The sequence below is a fragment of the Larus michahellis genome, chromosome 18 (assembly GCF_964199755.1).
Source record: "Larus michahellis chromosome 18, bLarMic1.1, whole genome shotgun sequence".
NCBI lineage: Eukaryota > Metazoa > Chordata > Aves > Charadriiformes > Laridae > Larus > Larus michahellis.
Window position 1 is genome coordinate 68199 of NC_133913.1, and position 24155 is coordinate 92353.

General features: G+C 67.0%; 3 protein-coding genes across 15 annotated transcripts; all 3 read left to right on the forward strand.

Moving 5' to 3' along the window:
• Positions 1-1136: 1136 nt before the first annotated feature.
• On the forward strand, positions 1137-2024 carry LOC141732738 (peptide YY-like). The gene is made up of 3 exons (XM_074562057.1): positions 1137-1363; positions 1535-1606; positions 1773-2024. The coding sequence occupies exons 1-3, from the start codon at positions 1137-1139 to the stop codon at positions 1795-1797; spliced, it is 324 nt and encodes a 107-aa protein (XP_074418158.1). The 3' UTR covers positions 1798-2024.
• Positions 2025-5927: 3903 nt separating this feature from the next.
• Positions 5928-15174, forward strand: MPP2 (MAGUK p55 scaffold protein 2). Of its 13 annotated transcripts, none has more exons than XM_074562173.1 (12): positions 5928-6048; positions 8397-8515; positions 9676-9828; positions 9916-10065; positions 10402-10629; positions 11567-11638; positions 12188-12293; positions 12582-12650; positions 12813-12974; positions 13457-13659; positions 13748-13876; positions 13960-15174. In XM_074562173.1, the coding sequence occupies exons 1-12, from the start codon at positions 6018-6020 to the stop codon at positions 14134-14136; spliced, it is 1599 nt and encodes a 532-aa protein (XP_074418274.1). In that variant the 5' UTR covers positions 5928-6017; the 3' UTR covers positions 14137-15174. The 13 variants fall into 13 exon arrangements, with proteins under 13 accessions (XP_074418274.1, XP_074418268.1, XP_074418269.1 ...); XM_074562167.1 differs by having other exon boundaries at positions 5931-6048; positions 11507-11638; XM_074562168.1 differs by having other exon boundaries at positions 5931-6048; positions 8397-8497; positions 11507-11638.
• A 960-nt stretch (positions 15175-16134) lies between these two features.
• LOC141732788 (all-trans-retinol 13,14-reductase-like) lies at positions 16135-22153 on the forward strand. Its single transcript, XM_074562177.1, has 11 exons — positions 16135-16377; positions 16466-16648; positions 17759-17988; positions 18462-18657; positions 19154-19351; positions 19451-19576; positions 20021-20159; positions 20391-20500; positions 20708-20874; positions 21627-21786; positions 21944-22153. The coding sequence occupies exons 1-11, from the start codon at positions 16212-16214 to the stop codon at positions 22087-22089; spliced, it is 1821 nt and encodes a 606-aa protein (XP_074418278.1). The 5' UTR covers positions 16135-16211; the 3' UTR covers positions 22090-22153.
• Positions 22154-24155: the final 2002 nt, after the last annotated feature.

Consider the following 24155-nt stretch of genomic DNA (forward strand, 5'->3'; position numbering starts at 1 on the left):
CTGTGACGTGACTGCATGCCACATCCATGTCCATGTGCCATTGCCGTGTGCCACATGCCATGGCTGTGGCCGCGTGCTGTGTCCCTGTGCCGTGGCTGCATGTCACATCCGTGTCCGTGTGCCTTGCCTGTGTGGCATTGACATGTGCCACATACCACGTCTGTGTCCTGTGGCTGCATGCCGTGTCCCTGTGCTGTGTCCCTGTGTCCCGTCCATGTCCCCCGTGCTCCCTGCATGCCCTGTGCCTGCACCCCAGCCCCTCGGTGCAGGCTGGGGGGCTCTGGCGAGGGAGGGACGGTGGCAAGGTGCTGGCACGTGTCCGTAAGCCCCAGGGCTGGTGACGGGGGGGCTGCCGGGGTCCTGCCGTGCCCGTGGGTCGGTCATGGGTGAGGGAGGAGCCAGCAGCCCCCCCGGAGGATATAAAACCCCGGGCGTGTGGAGGAGCCGCTGTGTCCCCGGCACTGTCACCCCGCTGCCAGGCCCTGCCTGCTGCCTCCCGCCGCCTCCACCGTGAGTGCGGGGACAGCCCGCGGACGGGGCTAGGGTCCCGTGCGGGGTCCCTTGGGGATGCTGGGACCCCTAGGAGGGAGATGATCCCTTGGGGATATGAGGGGGTCCCCGGAGGGGAGGTGTCCCTTGGGCTGGACTGTGGTCCTTTGGGGTGGGAGATCTCCCGTGGGGAAACTGGCGGGGGGGGGATATCTCTGGGGAAGATGTCCCCTTTGGGAGATGGGTGGTCTCTGGGGACTTGCATGAGGCGTCCCCTGGAAGTGAGATGTCCCTGTGGGGAGGTGGGAGGAGGTTTCTGGGGGTCCTGTGGAGGGAGATGGCTCCCTGGGGACAGTGAGGGTCACTGGAAATCCCTGGGGGTAAATTGTCCCTTTGGGGTGGTCTCTGGAAGGGAGGTGTCTCTGTGGGGACGTGGAGGGGTGCCTGGAGGGAAGATGTCACTTTAGGGGGGCTGGGTCCCTGGCAGGGGAGGGAGGCATCTCCTTGGGGAGCAGGGGCATCCCTGGGGGGGTGCGATGTCCGCACAGGGGACAGAGTCCTTGGGGTGGGCTCGGGGGGACGAGGGCCTTGGTGGGGGGCAGAGCTGCTCTGGGATGAGATGGGGGTACCTGAGGGTGGTGGGGGTGATGCACACATGGCTGAGGCTGTCCCCTGTCCCCATGCAGATGGTGATGTCCCCGAGGCCGTGGCGCGTGCTGGTGGCTGTGGCCCTTTGCGCCCTGCTGTGCCTGGGGACGCTGGCGGCTGCCTACCCCCCCAAACCCGAGAGCCCCGGGGACGACGCCTCCCCCGAGGAGATGGCCAAGTACTTCTCAGCCCTGCGCCACTACATCAACCTGGTGACACGGCAGAGGTGAGTGTGAAAACGCGCGTGTGAGCCCAGTGACACGTGTGCAAGCCCCTTTGCACGCTCATGCCTGCTCCCCCCCACCCCGTGTGCCCTGTCGCATGCAGCCGGCGGGTCCCGTTTGCGCACTCGTGTGCGCCCCTTGGCACGTGCACCCACATGCTCCGTGTCCTGCAGGTACGGCAAACGCGCCAGCCCCGAGGCCATAGTGTCGGAGCTGCTTCTCGGGGCCAGCAGTGACAGGTCACGGTGAGTGTCCCCTGTCCTTGTCCCCGTCCCCATCCGTCCCCGTGGATGGGGAAAGGGGCTGCACCCTCTCCCACCCGCTGGGGTGGGGGTCCTGGGGGCAGTTTGGGGTCCCAAGGGGTGTTGGGGGTCTCATCCCCCTTTTTTTCACGTCAGCTCTTCTCCACAGGTACAACGATGACTCCGTGTGGTGACTGGCCTCCCTCCAGCCCCCCTGTCCCCTGAATCCTCCCCGTCCTTCCATGTCTCCCTAAGGGACCCAGGGCTCTGCCGCAGGGTGGGCCCCAGCACTCAGGGCCAGCGCGGGCCCCCCTGCCAGGAGGGCCAGGGACCCCCAGAGCCCGGCCCAGGGGTGTCCCATCGCGGGGGGCCCTGACCCCGTTCCCTCCCCACCGCTGCCGGGGGGATCCCACACGGTCCCTGCACGCCCCCGCCAGTGGCAATAAAGAGCACGATCGTGGGCACCCGTCTGGGCTGTGTGTGCTGGGGGGGGGGACAGCGGACAGAGCAGCGCAGGGGGGAATGGAGGGGGGACGGAGGTGTTGGGGGGGGATGGAGGGGTGCAGGGGGGGATGAAGGGGGGAGAGAGTGGTGCAGGGATGCAGGGGCAGATGGAGGGAGGGGGTGCAGGGGAGGATAAAGGGGTGCAGGGGAGGATGGAGGGGGGGACAGAGGGGGGCGGGGGGGGATGAAGGGGTGCGGGGGGATGCAGGGGAAATGGAGGATGGGGAGGAGTGAGGTTGGGTGGAAGGAAGCGGCTTGCTGGGGTGGAGGGATGGGGAGAGGTGGGCGGCGGATGGAGGTGTAGAGCAGGGGGAAGGGGCAGAGGGCCTGGTGGAGGGGGCAGGGAGGGAAGGGTGGGAGTGGGGTGCACTGGGGGGCTGGGACACACTGGGGTTGGCATCTGGGGTGCACTGGGTGTGGGGGTGGTGAGGGACACTGGCGGTGGGTTCTGGGGGGGATACACTAGTGATGGGTGTTGCGGTACGGGGTGTGTGGGGGGGGATACGCTATTGATGGGTGTCGGGGTGCAGGGGGTGTGCTGGGCATGGGGCTGCCATGATGCTGGGGTTCATGGGGCACAGGGGTACATTAGCGGTGGGTGCTGGGGTGCATGGGGTGTGAGGGTGGCAGGATGCCCTGGCAATGGGTGCTGGGGTGCACGGGTTACTGGGGTGCAGCTGGTGCTGGGGCACGCTGGGCATGGGGGTGTGGGGTGCACTGGGTGTCGTAGCTATAGGGGTGCATCAGCCGTGGGTGCTGGGGTGCACTGGCTGTGGGGTGTACGTGTTACTGGGGTGCACTGGGTGTGGGGTGCACTGGTCCTGGGTGCTGGCATCCACCGTGGGGTCCCTGCAGGGGTGGCGGCCGTTGGGGGCTGTGCCAGGCTGGGCCAGAGGCCCCACGGGCTGGGGAGCCCCCAGCCCTCTGACCCCCCAGGCCTCTGACCCCCCAACCCATGGTGGGAGCTGGGGGGGGGGACAGTTGTGTCCTTGGTCATGGCTGCTGTCCCCCACCCCCCACCTGCTGCAGCCACTGCTCCTCCTGTCCCCTCTGTCCCTCCATCCCACCCCTCACCCTGGTGTTGGACCCTTCACCCATCTGCCTGCACTATCCAATGTCCCTCTGTCCCACTCCCTGTCCCTCTGTCCATCCCTCGCCATCCCTCTGTCCTGCTGCCCCCCCTTCCTGACAGCCTGCCACAGCTGTCCCTCGGTCCATCCGCAGGGACAAGATGCTCTGGGGACGCACACCGGACACCCCCCCAGCCCAGGGTCAAACATTAACCAGGGCTGTGCGAGAGGCCAGGTGTCCCTGTCACCTCCCTGATGGCTCCTGTCCCCCCCTAATGGCCCCTGTTCACCCCTGGACACGTTGCCACCTGGCCACAGGTGCTGCGTGGCGGGGTGACATCAGCAGGGGGGACAGGGGGGATATAAGGGCCAGCACCGCGGTGGCAGCAGTGTCACTGAGGAACCGGGGAGTTGCTGGCGGCGTCCCCCCCGTCTCGCCGTGTCCCCTCGTCTCGCCGTGTCCTTGTGCCACTACTTGTGGAAGCAGGTGAGCGGGGACAGGGCTTCGTCCTGGCGGGGGGACAGGGCTGGGGATGGGGGTGGCAGTGGGGACGAGGGGCTGAGGGGTGGGTGGGGGTGCAGAGGGCCAGCAAACATGGTGTGTGTCATGGGGGGTGTGGACGTGTGCAAGGCCGTCTGTGTGTGCACCTGTGTGCGCAAGGCTGAGCGTGCACATCTGTGCGTAGGGGTGTGAAACGGGGTGTGCGTGCCCATGCGCGTGCTCTGTGAGCGGCGCTTTGCCTGGGAGCAGAGTGTGTGTGCACGTGTGTGTGCGTGCACACTGACTTGTAGTGTGCACACCGACGCGTGTGCAGCTGGGTGGTGTGCATGCACGTGTGCGTGTGCATGCATGTGTAGGTGTGCATGCACACGTGTATGTGCTTGTATGTGTGCATGCAGCTAGGTGGTGTGCATGTATATGTGCATGCCTGTGTGTGTGCCCGTGTGTGTGCCCACGTGCGTGTGCATGCCCGTGCCGGTGTGTGTGCCGTGCGGTGCCCTCGGCGCAGGCTAATGCTGTGGTGTGGGGGCAGCCATGGCTCCCCGCTGGCCGTCCCTGCTGCTCCTGGCCTGTGCCCTGGCACTGCTGGCCGGGCGCTCGGCCACCGCGGGCCCCGTGCAGCCCACCTACCCTGGGGACGACGCGCCCGTCGAGGACCTCGTCCGCTTCTACAACGACCTGCAGCAGTACCTCAACGTGGTCACCCGGCACCGGTGAGCAGGGATGTGGTGGCAGGGACAAGGCTGCGGGACCCCTGCCACGCGCTGCCTGATTGCCGTGTGCTCCCCGTTGCACTGTGCTCCCTGCAGCAATGCATGGCCCGATCGCAGCATGCCCCCTATTGCGACGTATTCCCTGGTGCAATGCATTCCCTTTACCTGCTGCAACCAGATCTTTGTTGCAACGTGCTCCCGGTTGCAGCACACTCCCCATTGCAGTGCACTCCCCGCTGCAGCACACTCCCCGTTGCAAGTGCTCTCCTGCTGCAACCGTCTCCCTCCCTCAATGCGCTGCCCGTTGCAGCACCGGCTGCACCCCACTGCCTCGCTGCACCCCGCGCGGGGCCGCAGCCGCCTCCCTGCTGCAGCTCCCGCTGCAACCTGCTGCTGTCGCAGCGTGTTCCCCATGGCCACGCTGCTCCCCTGCGACCCGCTCCCCCCTGCACCTACCCCCCCCCGCTACCCCCCCCGCTCCCCGCTGCATGTTGCCACCTCCTGTAACGTGCTCCCCCCTCGCAGGTACGGCAAGCGGTCGGGCAGCCGGGCGCTGTGTGAGGAGCCCTTTGGCGCGGAGGGGTGCTGAGCCCCCCAGGTGAGAGGTGGCAGGGGGTGTGTGTCACAGAGACCCAGCTGGTGGGGCTGGATGCTGGGTGAACCCCCCCAGCGCCACCTGTGCCTCAGTTTCCCCAGTGGTGGAGGTGGGGGTGTCCCAGGGCAGGGGACACGGGGCAGGGGGAGCTCGGGGGGCGCACTGCGGGGTGCTGACCCCTTCTTGTTGCAGAAACATCGCTGGGGCCCAGTGGGTGAAGAGGAGCCTGGGGGGCTGCACCTGCAGCACCCGCAGCACCCGTCAGCCGGGGGCCCAGCTGGCCCCCCCACAATAAACCCCCTTGCATCCACCTCCTGCCTCTGCCTGCTCAGGGGGTGTCTGGGGGGACACCGGGGCTGGGAGGGGTGGGGATGCTGCTACTGGGGACACTGGGGGTGCTGGAGCTGGGGATGCTCGTATTGGGGACGCGGGTGGCACTGGTATTGGGGGCACTGGGGGCACTGGGACTGGGAGTACTGGGGGCACTGGGGCTGGGGACACTGACGCTGGGGACAGGGACCTTGGCGACACTGGTGATGACTGTGCTGTGGACACTGATGCTGGTTGTGCTGGGCACCGTGGAGGTACCGGTGCTGGAGACACTGGGAATACTGGTGCTGAGGGCATGGGGGACACTGGGACTGGCTGTGCTGGGGACAGCAGGGATGCTGATACTGGAGACGCTGGGAATGCTGGTGCTGAGGGCGCTGGGGACACCGGGCATGCTGGTACTGGGGACACTGGTGCCGGGACACGGCGTGGGGTGCCCCACTGGGGGGGGTCAGTGCCAGCGCTGGGGGTTCCCCCCCGAGCGTGGGGCACAACGTGGGGCTGGGGGAGCGCGGGGTCCTCGTGTGTGTGCACGTGCCTGTGGTTCACTCGCACACATGCACACGCGTGTGTAAACATGCGCCCATGTCCATGGGGGTGGCCGAGCGTGACAGGCCACCGCACGCCTGCGCAGCTGTCCCTGTCTCCGTCCCCATCGGTGCCAGTCACGCGTGCCCTGCTGTGCCCGCAGCGTGCCGAGATGCCGGTGGCCGCCCCCAGCTCCGCCACAGGTGAGTGTTCACCAGGACGGGGCTCGCACACACGCACGGGGCTTGCACGCGCACCTGGGGCTCGCGCGCACAGGGTCACACGCGTGTGCAGCCCCACCCGGGTGTGCGGGTGCGAGGGGGTGGTGGCTTGTGCTGGGCCCACAGGGTGCGTGTGCCGGGGGCTGTGGGGCTCGCACAAGCGTGTGCACGGGGCACACTCAGGCCTGGTGCCGCGTGTGCAAGTGTGGGGGGGTCGTTCCTGCGCGGGCGGTGTGGGGCGGGGGGGGCACTGCGCGGGGGGAGGAACCGGCGTGCGCGTGTTCATGCGTGTGCGTGTGTGTGCACACGAGCGGGACGCGGTCCCTTTAAATCCGCGCCCCCCCAGCGCTGTGCTCCCCGGCCGCCCCCCCCGGTTGCCATGGCAACTGCGCGGACCCGCGCCCCCCCCTTAAAGGGGCCGACCCCCGTTGTCGCCCCCCCCTCCTTCCCGAGCGCCGGGAGGCTGCGTGGCGGCGTGCGGGGGGGTCCCACTGGTGAGCACGCACGGGGGGAGCGCGTGTGAGTGTGCAAGCGGGGGGGGCCGTGCCCGTGGGTTTGCACGCGAGTGTGAGCACACCCGGGGGGTGCGTGCGGTATCGGCACGTGTGCACGCGCGGGTGCGGAGGCGCGCGCGGGGTCTGCACACGCGTGTGCAAGCGCGCAGGGGTGTTGCGCGTGCCCGGGGGTGCGCAGGGCTGTGCACGCTCACGCACACGCGTGTGCACAGAGGTGCGTGGCTGTGCACGTGTGTCTGCCCCCGCGCGTGCATATGGTTGCTCACACGCGTGTGCACGCAGAGGCGCGTGCGTTAACTCGCGTGTGAGCACACCCCCAGGTGTGCAAGGGGGGGGCTGCGCACGCGTGGGCCGACACGCGCGGCTCACGTGCGCAAGGCCAGCGTGCACACGCGCGTGCAAGGCCCCGGGCGATCGGGGCCGGGGGTGGGGGGGGGCCCACGCGGGCCGGGGGGGGCCGCGGGCGGGGGCGGCGGTACCCGGATCTGGGGTGGGGGGGGGCGGGAGGCCCGGCTCTGCCGCCCGCAGCCATGAGCGGCCCCGGCGGAGGGTCCCCGCCGCCCGCCACGGCCCCCCCCATCGCCCCCCTGGGCCCCCAAGGTACGCGGGGGGCGGACGGGACGAAACACGGGCGTGGGGGGGGAGGCGCCGGGGGGGGGGGGGTGATGCCTCGCCGGGGGCTGGGGGGTGTTTGGGGATGGGGTGGGGGGAGATGGGGGATGGGGGATGTGAGGGGGCTCTTGGGTCATGTCGTGACCCCCCAGATATGGGGGGGGGGTGGGTGTCAGGGTTGCGTGCGTGTGTCTCCCCCCGGCTGCGTCTCGAGCATCCCCCGCCATTGCAGCGCAGCCTCTCGCACCGCAGCGGCTCCCGGATGCAGTGCACCCCCCCAATTTTATTGCACACCCCCCCCAGTTTCATTGCACACACCCCCGAATCGCGTTGCAACCCCCCCCCAATCGCGTTGCAACCCCCCCCCGCCAAGTGCATTGCAACCCCCAATTTTATTGCAGTCCCCCCAATGGCATTGCAGACACCCCCCCCCTCAATCGCATTGCACACCGCCCCCCCCCGCGTTGGAGTGCACAACCACCCCGGCTGTATTGCACCCCTATTTCCATGGCACCCCCCCAGCTGCTGCATGTAGCGGATGTGGGGAATATCCCCCCTCTCCGGGGGGCTTTAGAGGACACCCCCCAGCCCCAAAGTGGACAGCCTCCCCAGAGTGCTGGCTTTAGGGGGGGCTCTCTGGGGGTGCAATGCGTCTCCTGGCAGGTACCGGGGGGGGGTACCCGGGGGTTGCCTGGGGGGGTGGATTTGAGGAGTCAGCAGGTCCCTGTGTGGGTGGGGTCTTTGCACAGGGTGGGGGGGTGCTCCTCAGCTGGGGAAACTGAGGCACGGGGGGGGGCTGTCGTCCTGAGCAGCCAGGATTAGACCTTATCCCCCCCCCACCCCGAGGTGTCAGGGGACTCCTGCTCCAATGGGGGGTGCGATGCCCCATGGCCCCCCAGCCTGGCAAGGTGGGGTGATGATGCTGGGGGAGGGCGGGGGGCACATCCAAGTGTCTGTCCTTCCTGTAGAATCGGGGGGGGTCCCCTGCTCCCAAGGCCCCCCCACGCCACCCCCCCCATTCCCCACCAGGTCCCGTAACCAGGGGGTGAGGGGGGCAGGATGGGAGGGGGGGAACGACGATCACCCCCTGGGCTGTGTGTGACTTTCACCCACGTTGCTGCTCTCTCCTGCCGTGTCCCCCCCACGCCCTCCGTGCCCCCATGTTCCCCCCCCGCCCCCGTGTCCCTGCGCCTCCCCCCCCAGCCATGCAGCAGGTCCTGGACAACCTGATGGGGCTCCCCGGCGCCCCGGGGGCGGCCGACCTGGACCTCATCTTCCTCCGCGGCATCATGGAGAGCCCAATAGTAAGGTCCTTGGCGAAGGTACAGTGGCGCGGGGGTGGCACCGTGTCCCCTCCCCGGCCCCTGCTGCAGGTGGCAGCGAGTGGGGACACGGGCGGGGGGGGATGTGGGAGCATGGGGGGGTGTGCGTGGGCGGGTGGGCACGTGTGTATGAATGCACGAGCGTGGGGGTGTGTGCACACGTGTGCCTGCGTTGCATGGAGGAAGATGCACATGTGTGTCGATGCGTGTACGTGTGTGTGTGCATGCACATGTGTGTGCAGGCAGGGATATATGCTCGGACATGTGTGTGTGTGCATGCGGGGAGGTCTCTGCACGCTTATACGTGTATGTATACGCACGTGTATGCATGCACGTACATGGGTGTTTGCACGCGTGTGTCCACACATGGATATGTGCTCACAGGTACATGTGTGCATGCAGGTGGGTGTCTGTGCATGATTGCACGTATGTGTGTGTACATGCCTATGCACGTATGCACGTACATGTTTGTGGGCGCACACATGCACATGTGCGTGCATGCATCAATGTGCACACGTGCGTATGTGTGCATGCTTGCATGTGGGTGTGCATGCAGGGAGGTGTGTGCACACGTTTGCACACACATGTATGTGCATGCATGGAAGTGAGCATGCATGTGTGCACATGCATGTGTGCACACCCGTGTGTGTGTGGGCCGTGTTTCAGCGTGGGGGTGAGGGCAGGGGCTGGGGAGGGTGCTGGGTGTGCACGAGTGTGTGTGCACGTGTGTGTCACCCGCTGGCTGTGCTGGGGGGGTGCGTGTGGCTGGCCCCACATCCTGTGTGTTTACCAGTGTGTGTATTTGCATGTGCACGCAGTTGTGCAATGGTATGTGTGTGCATGGGTTGGCATGGTGATGTGTGTGCACATGTGTGTGCACAAGGGTGCACGCAAGGGTGTGCACGTGTGTGCATCCAGAAGGGCAGGATTGCACGTGCGTGTGTGTGCAGGATGCTGTGTGTGTGCAGAGGACACGCGTGTGCTCGTGTGTGTATACTTGTGTGTGTGCTCGTGTGCGTGTGCTCATGTTTGCACTCATACATGTGTGCTCATGTGTGTGCTCACGTGTGTGTGCACACCGGGCCGTGCCAGACCCCTGCCCCGTGCCAGGGGGTATTACCGGCGAGGGGAGTCCCTAATCCCCGCCACGGCCCCCCCAGGCGCACGAGCGGCTGGAGGAGACGAAGCTGGAGGCGGTGCGGGGGGACAACCTGGAGCTGGTGCAGGACATCCTGCGGGACATCGGGCACCTGGCGCGGCAGGACAGCGCGGCCGCCGAGCTGGCCCGCATCCTGCGCGAGCCCCACTTCCAGGTGGGTGTGCGAAGCTCCCCCCGCCACACACGTGTGTGAGGGGGTGGGTGACACAGGCGTGACAGTCCTCCCCCCCTTGCCCTGCAGTCCCTGCTGGAGACCCACGACTCGGTGGCCTCCAAGAGCTATGAGACCCCCCCGCCCAGCCCCATCCTGGACCCGGCCTTCAACAACCAGCCGGTGCCCCCCGACGCCGTGCGCATGGTGGGCATCCGCAAGACGGCTGGGGAGAACCTGGTGAGCCCGAGCCCGGGGCGCAGCGGGGTGCTGGGGGTGTCGGAGGGGGCTGGGGACGTTGCAGGGGGCTGGGGACATGTGGGGCATTGTGGGGTGCTGGGGACGTTGGGGACGTGGCAGGTTGCTGGGGTCATGCGGGGCATTGCGGGGTGCCGGGGTGTCGCGGGGTGCCGGGGGAATTGCTGGGTGCTGGGGACATTGGTGGCATTGCAGGGTGCTGGGGACATCGCGGGGTGCTGGGACATTGCTGGGGGCACGTGCGGGTGCTGGGTGGGTGGCATGGGACGCTGCACTGGGGACAGCGGTGTGGAGCTGACGCAGGGCCATGCCCCCTAGGGGGTGACGTTCCGGGTGGAGCGGGGGGAGCTGGTCATCGCCCGCATCCTGCACGGTGGCATGGTGGCACAGCAGGGGCTGCTGCACGTGGGAGACGTCATCCGGGAGGTGAACGGGCGGGAGGTGGGCAGCGACCCGCGGGCGCTGCAGGACAGCCTGCGCCATGCCAGCGGCAGCGTTGTCCTCAAGATCCTGCCCAGCTACCAGGAGCCCCACCCGCCCCGGCAGGTACCCCCCCACTTCTGCACCCCCACATCCGCACTCCGACATCTGCGCCCCCACGTCTGCCCCCAGCACCCTGCCCGGGCGTCACCCTGCTCTGTGCCTGTGTCCCCCATCTCTGTGTCCCCATGCCTGGGTTGTCCCCGTGCCGCCCTGGCAACATCCCCATGCTCATGTGCCCCACGTCCCCCTGTCCCCTTGCCATGTGCCTCATCTCCTGATATGTCTCCCGGCACTGGTGAGGGCACCCGGCTGTGGTGGCACCTGCCCTGTCCCCATCCCTGCCCTGTCCCTGTTCCCATCCCCATGGTAGGATCTGGGTGGCAAAGGGTGCCCTGTCCCCCCCTTCCCGTGCCAGCCCAGCGCATCACCCTGACTCTCTGGGGACAAAGCAGCGCTGTCACTGTGTCCCCTGGCACCGCGTGTCCCTGTGCCAGGCTGACCCTGCTGCCGCCAGTGCCGGATGGGGGTCCCGTGTGCCAGCACACGCGGTTGTCCCCGCACTCTCCCGCACCCATGTGTGCCATCGTGGGGGCGGCGGCGGCGGTGCTGGGCGTGTGCGTGTGCCTGTGTGTGGGCGTGGGGCTGTGTGTGGGTGCTGCTGTGGGTCTCCTGTGGGGCGCAGCTGCCGCTGCCGCCACCGCCTGCGTGTGCGCAGGTGCCGTCCGTGCCTGGCTGCACCGGGTGGCAGGGGAGCACCGGGGCGGGGGGGGTGCCTAGCGGGGTGCACACGCATGTGCGTGTGTGTGCATGGCACGGCTCCGGCATTCCCCACGGGCACGTTGGGGAAACCGAGGCACAGGCTGGCACCAGCCGGGTGATGCGGAGTGGGGAACCCAGGCGTCCCGCGGCTGCCCCCCCTGGTCACCCCCCGGGTCCCCAGGTCTTTGTCAAGTGTCACTTCAACTACGACCCAGCCACCGACAGCCTCATCCCCTGCAAGGAGGCCGGGCTCAAGTTCACTGCCGGTGACCTGCTGCAGATCGTCAACCAGGATGACCCCAACTGGTGGCAGGTCAAGGGGGGTCCTGGGGGCAGGAGGTGGGGGGGTCCTGGCCCTTTGTCCCCCTCCTGGTGGTATCCCTGGTAGTTGGGGTCCACGGAGGGTCAGGGGGATCTCTGGGAGCTGGGGGGGGTCCCTGGAGCTCGGGTGGTCCCTGGGAGGTGGGGAGGGTTCATGGGGCTGGAGGTGTCCCTCGAGGTGAGGGGGAGGTCCCTGGGGTTGGGGGTGTCCCTGGGAGCTGGAAGGGGTCCCTCGGAAGTGGGAGAGTCCCTGGAGCTGGGGGGTAGTGTCCCTGTGGCTGGGGAGGGGTCCCAGGAGCTGAGGGGGGGCATCTCTGGGAGCTGGGGGGGGTCCCTGGAAGAGGGGAGGGTCCTTGTGGGGGTGTGGAGTCCCTGGAGCTGGAGGGTCCCTGGGGCTGGGGAAGGTTCCTGGGAGCCCAAGGGGGTCCCTGTGGGGCTTGGAGGGCTGGGGAGGGTCCCTGGGAGCTGGGGGGGCAGTCTCTGTGGGGCTAGGGGGGGACCCGTGGGGCTGGGGTTCCCATGCATGGTACTGTCCCCCCAGGCATGCCACGTGGAGGGTGGCAGCGCGGGGCTGGTGCCCAGCCAGCTGCTGGAGGAGAAGCGCAAGGCCTTTGTCAAGCGGGACGCGGAGGTGGCCCCCACCTCCGGTACGGAGCCCCCGGCCCCCGGCGGGGATGTGGCCCCAGGGGGGCGGGGGGACAGGTGGTCACCTCCCGAGGGGGAGCACGGCGGGTCCCCTGTGCCCCGTGGCAATGTCCCCATGGCCTTGTCCCCGTGCCCGTGGTACTGCCCGCGTGGCAGGTCCCCAAGTCCCCAGGTGATGTCCCCATGGTGCTGCCCCGGTGGCAGGTCCCAGCTCCCATGGCACTGTCCCTGTGCCACGGCACTGTCCCTGTCCCCGTCCCCAGCTCAGCCAGCCCCCGTGCCCTTGGCAGGGGCCCTGTGTGGTAGCCTCAGCGGGAAGAGGAAGAAGAGGATGATGTACCTGACGACAAAGAATGCTGGTGAGTGTCCCCCAGTGGCATTGCCACAGGGAAGGGGAGACGGTCCCCAGGCCATGCCCGTGGCAGGCTCGCAGTGGCTCCTGACAGGGTGTGGTGCCCTGGGGTCCCCATGGCACCTGGTCTGGGGTCCTGCCATGGGTGACAACCCTGTCCCTTGCCCAGAGTTCGACCGCCACGAGCTGCTGATCTACGAGGAGGTGGCCCGCATGCCCCCCTTCCGCCGGAAAACCTTGGTGCTCATCGGCGCCCAGGGCGTGGGGCGCCGCAGCCTCAAGAACAAGCTCATCATGTCGGACCAGGCGCGCTATGGCACCACCATCCCCTGTGAGTGTCCCCGTGTCCCCGCCACCATCACTGACCCCGTGAGCATCACCATCCCTCACCAGCATCACTGTCCCTTGCAGTCATCATCGTTCCCACGAGTGCTGTCCCATCACTATCCCCTGTGCCCTGTGACAGTCACCATCTTCATGAACATCACTATACCCAAGAGCATCCCTGTCCCCACCAGCATCCTTGTCCCGTGCAAGCATCCCTGTCCCCCTTGAGCATCCCTGTCACTTGCGAGCAACCCTGTCCTCACCAGCATCCTTGTCCCCACCAGCATCCCTGTCCCTGCCAGCATCCCTGTCCCCTGCAAGCATCACCATCCCCCATGAGCGTCACTGTCCCCGGCACCTCCCAGTCTGCACAGCACCAGGGGATTGCACCCCTGGGCGTGCGGGCGCAATGTTGCAGCCCTGTGGCCATCCCCGTGGGCTGTGAGTGTCCCCAGGGTGGGACACTGACGGGCCGTCCCCGGGCAGACACGTCGCGGAAGCCGAAGGAGACCGAGAAGGACGGGCATGGGTACCGCTTTGTGTCACGGGGGGAGATGGAGGCGGACATCAAGGCCGGGCGGTACCTGGAGCATGGCGAGTACGAGGGCAACCTCTACGGCACCAAGATCGACTCCATTCGTGCTGTGGTGGAGGCCGGCAAGATGTGCATCCTGGATGTCAACCCTCAGGTAGGGGACCCGGCGGGGGGGACACACATCAAGGGGGTGGCTGGGGCTGCCCCATTGCCAGGGCTCAGCGCCGTCCCCTCCCGCCTAGGCAGTGAAAGTGCTGAGAACGGCTGAATTCGTGCCATATGTGGTCTTCATCGAAGCTCCTGGCCCTGAGACACTGCGGGCCATGAACCGGGCAGCGCTGGAGAGCGGTGTGGGCACCAAGCAGCTCACGGTGGGTCCCCTCCCCAGGGTGGGTGGGACAAGGTGGGGTGGGGGGAGCGATAGGGAAACTGAGGCAGGGTTTGTGCGGGGCAGGAGGCAGACGCCAAGCGGACGGTGGAGGAGAGCGACCGGATCCAGCGCGGTTATGGCCATTACTTTGACCTCAGCCTGACCAACGACGACCTGGAGCGCACCTTTGGGCGGCTGCGGGAGGCCATGGACCGCCTGCGCGCCCAGCCCCAGTGGGTGCCCGTCAGCTGGGTCTACTAGTGCCCCCCGCCGCCCCGAGGGGCTCCCTGCCACCCTCATTTTCCACCCCCTAGAAGGGCTGCAGGGAGAGGAGGGCGGTTGTGCCTCTGCCGTCTCACTGGTGTGATGAGCTTGCTGTGCTCAGCGCCGGGGGGCAGGGGCTGGCTTTCTGCAGAGCCTTGCCCCCCCTTACCCAAACCGGGCCTGTCTCTTCCTCTTACTTGGCCCCAGATTTAAGGGGGGGAGGCAGAAGCGGCCGGTGGGGTCCCATTGCGGGGGACAGACCCCCCCCAACTGTGCCCAGCACTCACACAGCTATTCACTGCCAAAATCTCACCCCCTCCTCGTTTTGTCTCTGGGGAATGTGCCCCCCGCCCCCCCAGCTGGGGTCACTGTGAGCTGGGGGGCACGGGGAGGGTGGGGGTCCCCTGGCACCGCGCAGCTCTGGCCCCTTGTAGCCTCGTGCCTCAGTTTCTCCATGGGGAAACAGACCCCATCCTGGGGCGTGGGTTGGGACCCCAGGGCTGAGGTGGGGGTGTGTGATGGGGGGGCGTCACACCCAGCTGGAGCCCCACAAGCTGCTGAGGACCCAGGTGTCCTGGGTTACCCCACCCCCGGGCTGCAGCCCTCCCCCTGCCCCTGGGGACCCCCCTTTCACCTTGACCGGGGTCGGGGTCGCTCTCTGTCCCTTGTGCCCCCTGTCACCCACTCCCAGGTAGCAATAACCCCCCTGAGACCACCTGCCCATGTGTGTTCCACCTGTAATTAACTCTTAATTAACCCTGTAATTAACCCCGGGGGAGGGAGGGGCTGTGGCTGGGGGCTCACTGGGGTACTGCTGGAGGTTTTGGCGGGGGGGGGGGTTGCCATGGGATGACCCCGAGGGACGGGGACACGGGGAGTGCAGGGCATACACGTGCAGATGTGTGTGCACGCATGTGCCCCCCTCCCTCCTGCCCCGGGGCCCCCCTGCCACAGCCACCCCCTGTTCCCGTCCCCAGGTTGCTCCTTTTTGGTACTTTGCTGTGACTTTTATTAAAGATAAAGGAGAGAAAAGCAGCGGGTCTGTCCCTTGTGGCTGAATCCAGCTGGGGCTGGGGCACCCCTTGGGGGGGGACATGGTGTCACTGCTGTCACCGGTGTCACCTCTGCCCCACCCCGGCCCTCTCCCACCTGGTCCTGATGTGGGTTTTTTTCTCTGCAGATCAGTGTTTTGCACCAGTTTGGTGCTTGGAGGGTGTTTGTGGGGCTGGGGGGGCGGTGTGAGTGTGAGAGAGTGTGCGTGTGCTCGTGTGCGTGCACACACGTGGCTCTATTTGGGGTTGGTGGTTGTGGGTGCTGGGGGATTTGGGTGTTGGGGGTTCGGGGGGGTGTGTGTGTGTGTTGCACGCACAGCCCTTCCGCGGAGCTGCCGGGAGAGGTCAGCAGAGCTGCAGGCAGCAGAGCTGGGGGGTGCGGGGGTGTGCACACGCGCGGGGGGGTCTGTGTGTAGGGGCTTGTCTGTGGGGAGGTGCGTAGGGGTGTGCAAGCGTGTGTTTGCACGGCGGTGTGTGTGTATGGTGTGCAGGTGTTAGCCTGTGTGTGTGTGTGTACAGCTTGCTTGCACAGGTGTGTGCGTGTGTCACACCAGCGTGAGCGTGCATGCATTTGCACAGCTGCATGTGTGCACGCACGTGTGTGTGTGCGCAACACCCAACACACCCCAGCATCTCACCCCCCCCACCCCATGCACACGTGTGTGCACCACCCGTGTGCGTGCACGCGCCCTGCCACCCCCGGGCCTGGCCCGTGTCCCAGCACCGCCGCTGAGGAGTGAAGGTGGGGGGGGACCACGCCTGCCCCCGGGACCCTGCTCTGTGCCCCCCTCGGCTGTGAGCTGCCGTGGCCATAGGGAGCCCTGGCTATAAGGTGCCGTGACTATAAGGTGCTGTGGCTTTAAGCTGCGGCGGCTGTAAGCTGCTGCAGCTCTAAGGCGGCGTGGCTATAATCTCCATAAGCTGCCGTGTCTATAAGCTCCCCGGCTATAAGGTTCCGGGGCTGCACGGTGCGGGGCTGTACGGTGCGGTGTCTCTAAGGTGCTGTGTGTGGTGGCAGCCATGTGGGCCACGCTGCTGCTGCTGCTGGCCCTGGGCACGCTGGCGCTGGGGCTGGTGGCCCACCGGCTCTTAGCCCCAGCCGGCAACCCCTTTGCCCGGCCACCCCCGGGGCCACCCCGTCCGCTGGTGACGGACACACGCACTCGTGACAAGGTCCTCAAACGGGGTGAGTGCTGGGTGCCGTCTGTCGGTCCCGTTGTCCCTCGGCACACGCCCGTGCGAGGAGGGCGGCTGAGGCACACGCGTGTGCGCAGGGTTCAGCGCCCAGCGGGTGCCGGCGCAGCTGGACGCGGTGGTCATCGGCAGCGGCATCGGGGGCCTGGCGGCGGCGGGGACCCTGGCCAAGGTGGGCAAGAGGGTGCTGGTGCTGGAGCAGCACGACCAGGCAGGGGGGTGCTGCCACACCTTCCAGGAGCACGGCATCGAGTTCGACGTGGGTAAGGACCCCCTGGCACCACCGGTACCCCCGGCACCCCCAGCTCGGCACCCTGGCGCCACCAGCACCCCCGCCTCGGCGCCCAGCTGCCTGCCTGTGCCTGAGCGCGCAGGTGTGTGCATGTACCGTGTGTCTGTGCATGCAGGCAGCGTGCGGCGTCTGCAGGCAGCGTGTGTGTGGACAGGCAGCGTGTGGGTGCGTACAAGCAGTGTGCGGGTGCGTGCAGGCAGCGTGTGGGTGTAGCTCCGCGAGTGCAGGCAGGACGGGTGTCACCGACCCTGCCGTGTGTCTGCGGGCTGGTTGTCCCCCGCGCATCCCTGTGCAGTGGGGTTGCAGGGTGTGTGTGCGCGGTGCGTGCATGCAGCGCCTGTGTGCACGCAGTGTGTCTGGCCTGCCCTGTTTGCACGTTCAGTCAGCGCGTGTGCACACGTGTGTGCGTCATGTGCACTGCGCACACACGTGTGGTGTCTGTGCGTGTTTACAGCGTGCGCCATGCAGGTATGGCAGTGTGTGTGTGCAGTGCCTGCAGTGTTTTTGCAGTGCACGCACCGTTTGTGTGCAGCGCGTGTGCCTGCACTGGTTGCAAGCGGCGTGTGTGCACGCAGCACCTGCGGTCCTTGCAGTGAGCACGCTGTTTGCACACCATTGGTGTTCGCAGTGTGCAGTGTGTGTTGTGTGCACAGCCCACAGCGCATTCACACTGTGCACACTGTGCGCATGCAGCGTGTGCGCAGTGAGTGGCAACGCACATGCTGTTCGCATGCAGCATACGTGCATGCAACGCCCGTGCAATTTGCACGCAGTGTGTGTGTGTGCGTGCAGTGTGCACATGCAACATGCGTGCTGTGTGCATGTAGTGTGTGTGCAGTGCGTGCATGCAATGCTCATGCTGTTCGCATGCAGCGTGTGTGCAGTGCGTGCGTGCAGTGTGTGTGCCACGCTCGCAGCCCACCCCACTGCCTCTCGCAGTGACCCACAGCGACCCGCAGCAGACGAAGGTTAAACCCTTAATTCCCCCACCTGCCACTCCGGGGGGCTCCTGCCGCGTGTCCCCTGGGGGCGGACAGTCCAGCCCCAGCCCCCTGTCCCGCTGACCCACGGGGGCCCGCAGGCATCCACTACGTGGGGCAGATGCACGAGGGCAGCATGCTGCGTGTGGCGCTGGACCAGCTGACGGACGGGCAGCTCTGCTGGCAGCGCCTGCCCGACCCCTACGACGAGGTGTCCCTGGGCCCCCGGCGCTACCAGCTCCGTGCTGGCAAGGCGGCCTTCGCCACCGCCCTGGAGGAGCAGTTCCCTACCGAGAAGGCGGCCATCAAGGAGTTCATGAGGCTCTCCAAGGTGGGAGTCACTGGGGACACCCTCCTGTGGGTGGTGGCATGTCCCCAGGGTGTGGGGCTGGGATCCCTCCGGCTTGGACTGGGCAGCCTGGGACGTGTGGGGATGGGGATGGTGGTGGTGGCACTGGTGGGTCTGGGTGGGGGTGTGGTGGGGACGTGGGTGATGGGTGGACGTGGGTGATGGTCATGGTGGGGAAGGGGCAGTAGGAACGTTGGGGTCAAGAGAGATGGGCATGGTGGGGACACAAGTGATGGGCATGGAGGGAAGACAGGCGATGGGCTTGTTGGGGATGCAGGCATTGGGCATGATGGGGACAGTGGGGACATGGGTGGTGGGCACGGTGGGGATGGGTCCTGGGGACACGGGTGGTGCTGGAGTCCCGGCAGTGACAGTCGTGAGGACATAGTGGTGGCAGTGGTGTGGCGGTGGCCATGGAGGTGGCCGGGGGTGACGTGGGGCCGGTCCCAGCGCAGATGGCCTCCCGACATGTGGCGCTGCTGGCCGTGTTGAAGATGGTGCCGCGGTGGCTGGCCACCTTCCTGGTCCGCACCAGCCTCATCTACTGGATCTCGCCCGTCTTCCGCATGGCGGCCACCAGCCACAGTGAGGCTGTGGCCCGGCTGACAGGCGACCGTGACCTGCGTGCCCTGCTCAGCTACCTCTTCTACGGTCAGGGGGCTGTCGCGATAGAGAGGGCACCGTTGCAATAGAGGAGGATCATGTCGTGATAGGGGAGCACACCATCGTGACAGGGGAATGCGCCGTCGTGGTGGAGGAGGGCTGCGTTGCACTAGGGGACTGTGTCATGATAGAGGAGGGCTGTGTCATGATAAAGGAGGGCCATAGGGGATGGCACCGTCATGATAAGGGAGGGCTGTATCGTGACGGGGAGAGCCATGTCGTGACAAGGGATGCTATGTCGTGCTAGAGGAGGGCTGTAACGTGATAGAGGACAGCTGTATCATGATGAGGAGGGCTGTGTCACAATAGGGGAGGCCATGTCAGGATGGAAGAGGGCTGTATCATGATAGGGGAGGGCTGTATCATGATAAGGAGGGCCATATCGCGACAGGGGAGGCCATGTCACGATAGGGAAGGGCTGCCCCACATTGAGGCAGGGTCTGGCTGTGCCCGCGTTCCCCCTCATTGTCCCCGCTGTCCCCAGGCACGGCCCCACAGGACTCCAGCTTCATGGTGAACGTGCTGATGGTGCACCACTACCAGCGGGGGGCCTGGTACCCGCGGGGGGGGGCCAGCGAGATCGCCTTCCACATCGCGCCCCTCATCGAGCGCGCGGGGGGGGCCGTGCTGGTGCGCGCCCCCGTCACCCGCATCCTCGTCTCCTCCGCCGGCACCGCTGTGGGTGAGCGCTGACCCCCGGCCCCCTGCCCTAGGGGGTACACTGGACGGGGACAGGGTGGCAGTGCCCCGCGCCCGCCCTTACCCCCCCCACGCCTCCCAGGGGTGGTGGTGCAGAAGGGGCCGAGCGAGGAGGAGGTGGAGATCTTCGCCCCCCTCGTCATCTCCGACGCCGGCGTCTTCAACACCTTCAGCAAGCTGCTGCCCCCCCAGCTCCGCAGCCACCCAGGTACCGTGTCCCCATGTCCTGCATCCCTGCTGTCCCCAGTGTCCCCAGCATCCCTGCATGCCCAGCATCACCAGTGTCCCCAATGTCCAGGGCATCCCCAGAGTCCCTGACATCCCTGCGTCCCTGGTGTCCCCAGCATCCCCAGGTCCCCATGTCCCCACCACCCCCATGTCCCTCACATCCCCACATGCCTGGTGTCCCCAGCATCCCTGCGTCTCCAGCATCACCGGTGTCCCCAGCATTGCCTTGTACCTCATATCCCCAGTGTCCCCAATATCTGTGTGTCCCCAGCATCCCTGGTGTCCCCGGCATCCCCACATTCCCAGCATGCCTCTGTCCCTAGCATCACCAGTGTCCCCAGCATCCCCATATCCCTGTCACCCCCGGCATGCCCTCCGCAAGGACGGGACATCATCTCCCATGTTGTCACCCGTGTCCCTGCAGGCGTCTGCTCCCGCCTGGCCATGGTGCATCACGGCATGGGCTCCTTCCTGGTGTTTGTGGGGCTGCGGGGCAGCGCGGCTGAGCTGGCCCTGCCGGCCACCAACTTCTGGATCTACCCCCACAACGACCTGGATGGCATGTAAGGGACCCCCCGGGCACCCCGGGGTGGGGGCGCGGTGGGTGGGGCGGGCGCCTGGTGGGTTGGGTGCACGATGAAGGGGGGGTGCATGGTGGGTGCAGGGTGGGTGCACGGAGGTGAGGGTGGGTGTATGGTGGGTTGGGGTGGGTGGTGGGTGCACGGTGGGTGCGTGGTGGGTGGGTTGGCTGGATGGTGGGTGCACGATGGGTGCGTGGCCGGCTCTGCCCGCAGGATGACCCACTACGCCTCCCTGAGCCGCGATGATGTCCCCGACAACCTGGCCATGATGTTCATCACCTTCCCCGCTGCCAAGGACCCCACCTATGAGCAGCGGCACCCAGGTACGGGGTGGGGGGGCCCCCTGCGTCCCCCCCCCTCTCTGCAGCCCTGATCCACTCGGCTTTGCGGGCTCAGAGGCTCCTTAATCCCAGCGGCTGGGATTACGGGGTGGGTACTGCCACCACCGCCATGTCCTGGGCTGACACCGGCACCGGGGTCCCCCACAATGGGCCAGGGGTTGTCGCCGATTGTCACCCCCATCCTCGCAGGCCGGTCGTGCATGACCATCCTGACCATGGCGCGGTACGAGTGGTTCGAGGAGTGGGCTGGGACCCGCGCCAAGCACCGTGGCCCTGATTACCAGCAGTACAAACTGGCCATCGCCCAGCGGCTGCTGGAGCGGGCACTGCAGCGCTTCCCCCACCTCCGCGACAAGGTGACGGGGGTCCCCACGGTGTCCCCTGCCACGTGGGGTGCCCGGGAGGGAGGGTGTGCAGTGGAGACAGGGTGTTCTGCAGGAATGGGGGGATGTGTAGGGATGGGGGGCCTCAATGCCCCATGGGGTTGGGGTCCCCCTTCGGAGCTGGGGTACCCCACAGGGATGGGTGCACAGTGGAAATGGGGTGCCCAGTGGGGACCAGGTGTCCCGTGGGAACAGGGTGCCCTGTGTGGGTGGGATACCCCATGGGAATGGGGTGCCTGGTGGGATGGGGTGCCCCACAGGGTTGGGGTGCCCCATGGGCATTGGGCGCAGAGTGGACATGGAGTGCCATGCGGGATGTGGTGCCGCATGGGATGGGGTGCCCCGTGGGTTGGGGTGCCCGGGGGGACAGGGTGCCCCGCAGGCATGTGCGTGGTGGGCACAGAGTGCTCTTAGGAGTTGGGGTGCCCGATGGGGATGCCCCCAACAGCATGGGGTGTCCTGTAGATTGGGGTGCCCAGGGGGACAGGGTGCCCTGCAAAGCCACGGGGCATCACAGCCCCCAGGACCTTTGCGTGGGGTGGGTGACCCCAGGTAGGCTTGGACCTGGTGTGGAGGGTCCTGCTGCTTGGTGGGGTTGGTCTACCCGTGCCCCCATGTGCTCCCGTGCCCTGTGCCCCCCACCCCCACCCTGTGCCCTGTGCACCCCTGGGTGTCTTGTACGCCCCGACATGCCCCGAGCCCCCCCCGTGCCCCTGCCCGGGCAGGTGGAGTTCGTGGAGGCGGCGTCGCCGCTCACCAACCAGCACTACCTGGCGGCTCCCCGCGGGGAGATGTACGGCACCGAGCACGACGTCGCCCGCTTCAGCCCGGCCGTGGTGGCCGCCATGAGAGCCGACACACCCGTGAAGAACCTCTACCTGACGGGTACGGGACCTGTGTCCCCGTGTCCCCCTGTCCCCACGCCCAGCTCCAGGCTGCAGACGGTGTCCCCAGGGGACTCCCTGCAGCAGGGGGTGTCCTCCCATGGTGGTGGCCATGTCCCCCACGGGGGTGGCTGTGTCCCACCATGGCTTGTCCCCAGGGCAGGACGTGTTCAGCTGCGGGCTGGCGGGGGCCCTGCACGGGGGGCTGCTGTGTGCCTCCGCCATCCTGGGCCGCCTGCTCTACCTGGACCTGCTGCTCCTCAAGAAGAAGATCAAGAGGCGCCGGGGCCGGCAAGCGGCGTGAGCGGACGGGGATGTCCCCGAGCTGGGGAGCGTGGTGCCCACTCAATAAACCCCCACGTCCCACCAGCCTGGGGCCGTCTCTCGGGATGGGAGGGGAGGGGGATGGAAATAGGATGGGATGGATGGGGATGGATGGGGATGGGGTGGGATGGGGATGGGAATGGGAATGGAATGGGGTGGAGATGGGGTGGGGATGGGGATAGGGATGGAGAGGGAATGGGGTCGGGGATGGAAAAAGGATGGGATGGGGGGGGATAGGGATGGGGATGGGAATGGGATGTGATGGAGATAGGATGGGGATAGGGATGGAGATGGAATGGGGATGGGGGTAGAAATGGGATGGGATGGAATGGGAATGGGATGGGATGGGGGTGAGATGGGAATGGGGATGGGATGGGGATAGGGATGGAGATGGAATGGGGACAAGGATAGAAATGGGATGGGATAGGAATGGGGATGGAATAGGGGTGGGGATGGGGATAGGGATAAGGATAGGGCCCCGGCTCACACATGCTCACATTCCCGCCTGGCACAGTCCACGCAGTGCCAGGGTGCACTCGTAGCGGGGGGGCACAGTGCGGCGTGCAGGACACCCCCCTCGAACCTTCCCCCTTCTCCCCCTGTACCCCGAGCCCCCCAGCCCCCCCCAAACCAGCACGGCAGGGAGGTCTTTTACACTTTTTAAAACAATAAATAGAGAAACCGACACCCCCCCCCACTCCAATGGCATGGTTTGGAGGGGGGTGTGGATCCAGGCATCCGGGGGGGCGCATGGACCCAGGCGTCCGGATGGCCCCCAGGAGGGGCCATCCGGACGCCTGGGTCCATGCCCCCCCCACCCAGGTGAAGGGTAGTGTTGCCACCAGGCCGTCCGTGGTGGGGGGGGGTCACTCCTAGAAGTTGGTCTGGGTGGCGAAGGGGGGCTGACCCCCAGGGCCACGGCCACATTCGGGGCACGGCCCCTGCGGCAGCGGGTAGAGGAAGGGCTTCGCCGTCACCTAAGGGTGAGTGGGGGTCAGTGGGGGGGGGGTGTGCATGTGGCATGGATGTCGGGGTCCCCAGGGGAAGGAGGACGCCCCCGCTTTAGGGCTGAACCCAAGACATTGGAAGTGGGTCCCCACTTTGAGGCACGGGAAGGCAGGGTGCATGGGAGCAGGGGAGGGGGCATGAGGGGGGGCTTGTGTGTCCCCCGGTGCCACCACGCTGAGCCCAATAGCCCCAGCACCCACCACCCCACACCCCCATCACCCCATACCCCTATTACCCGTCACCCCATACCCCCAGCATCCGCTATCCATCGCTCCATCGCCTGCCACCCCACAGCCCCAGCACCCCGTACCCCCATCACCCCATAACCCCACCACCCACCACCCCATGGCTCCATCACCCATCACCTCATGCCCCCATCACCCCATAGCCCCATAATCTTGTACCCCCAACACCCCATAGCCCCATCACCCACAGCCCACCCATTCCCCCCACGCCAGGCCCAGCTGGGCACCCAGCACCCACTGCCAGGTGGGACCCACCTCGCTGTAGGGTGGGGGCTCCAGGCCCACCGGAATGGCCCCACTGGGCAGGCTGGGGAGCGCGGGCAGCGGGGCCAGCGGGGGGGGCACGGGGCCCTGGGGGTCCCCATAGGACGGGAGGGGCACAGGGTCTTGGCAGAGCTTGTGGCAGACGTGGAAGATCATGATGAGGAAGGTGATGGCTATGAAGATGATGATGATGATGAAGAACATGATCCTGGGAACACCGAGAGGCATGTGCTGGGGGCTGGCAGGTCCCCCTCCCGGGCACCAGGGGTACTTGCCCCCCTCAAGACCCCCCGCCAGCCCTATCCCCACACCCACAGGGGCCTCTCCCAGGTCCCCGACCCACAGCCCCCATCACTGGGGACCCTTCCTGGGCAGGACACCCTCTGAGGGGTGACTCCGGCTTCTGTCCCCCCCCCCGTCAACGAACCCAGGCGTCCTGGCATCCCCCGGCGCCACTGCACCACCCTCCTTGTCACAGCTGGACTCTGGAACTGGGTGTCCCGGGCACCCCGCTCCCTGCACCCAGCAC

What these genes read in the sequence shown, in the direction of transcription:
- LOC141732738 (XM_074562057.1), top strand. Translation starts at nt 1,137, where the DNA reads ATGCACACATGGCTGAGGCTGTCCCCTGTCCCCATGCAGATGGTGATG. An exon ending in AACCTGGTGACACGGCAGAG is followed by an intron (nt 1,364 to 1,534) that starts GTGAGTGTGAAA and finishes CGTGTCCTGCAG; the next exon opens with GTACGGCAAACGCGCCAGCC. An exon ending in GCCAGCAGTGACAGGTCACG is followed by an intron (nt 1,607 to 1,772) that starts GTGAGTGTCCCC and finishes TCTTCTCCACAG; the next exon opens with GTACAACGATGACTCCGTGT.
- LOC141732788 (XM_074562177.1), top strand. Translation starts at nt 16,212, where the DNA reads ATGTGGGCCACGCTGCTGCTGCTGCTGGCCCTGGGCACGCTGGCGCTG. An exon ending in CGGCATCGAGTTCGACGTGG is followed by an intron (nt 16,649 to 17,758) that starts GTAAGGACCCCC and finishes GGGGGCCCGCAG; the next exon opens with GCATCCACTACGTGGGGCAG. An exon ending in GCTCAGCTACCTCTTCTACG is followed by an intron (nt 18,658 to 19,153) that starts GTCAGGGGGCTG and finishes CGCTGTCCCCAG; the next exon opens with GCACGGCCCCACAGGACTCC.
- MPP2 (XM_074562162.1), top strand. Translation starts at nt 6,446, where the DNA reads ATGGCAACTGCGCGGACCCGCGCCCCCCCCTTAAAGGGGCCGACCCCC. An exon ending in CGTGCGGGGGGGTCCCACTG is followed by an intron (nt 6,561 to 8,396) that starts GTGAGCACGCAC and finishes CTCCCCCCCCAG; the next exon opens with CCATGCAGCAGGTCCTGGAC. An exon ending in CTATGGCACCACCATCCCCT is followed by an intron (nt 12,975 to 13,456) that starts GTGAGTGTCCCC and finishes GTCCCCGGGCAG; the next exon opens with ACACGTCGCGGAAGCCGAAG.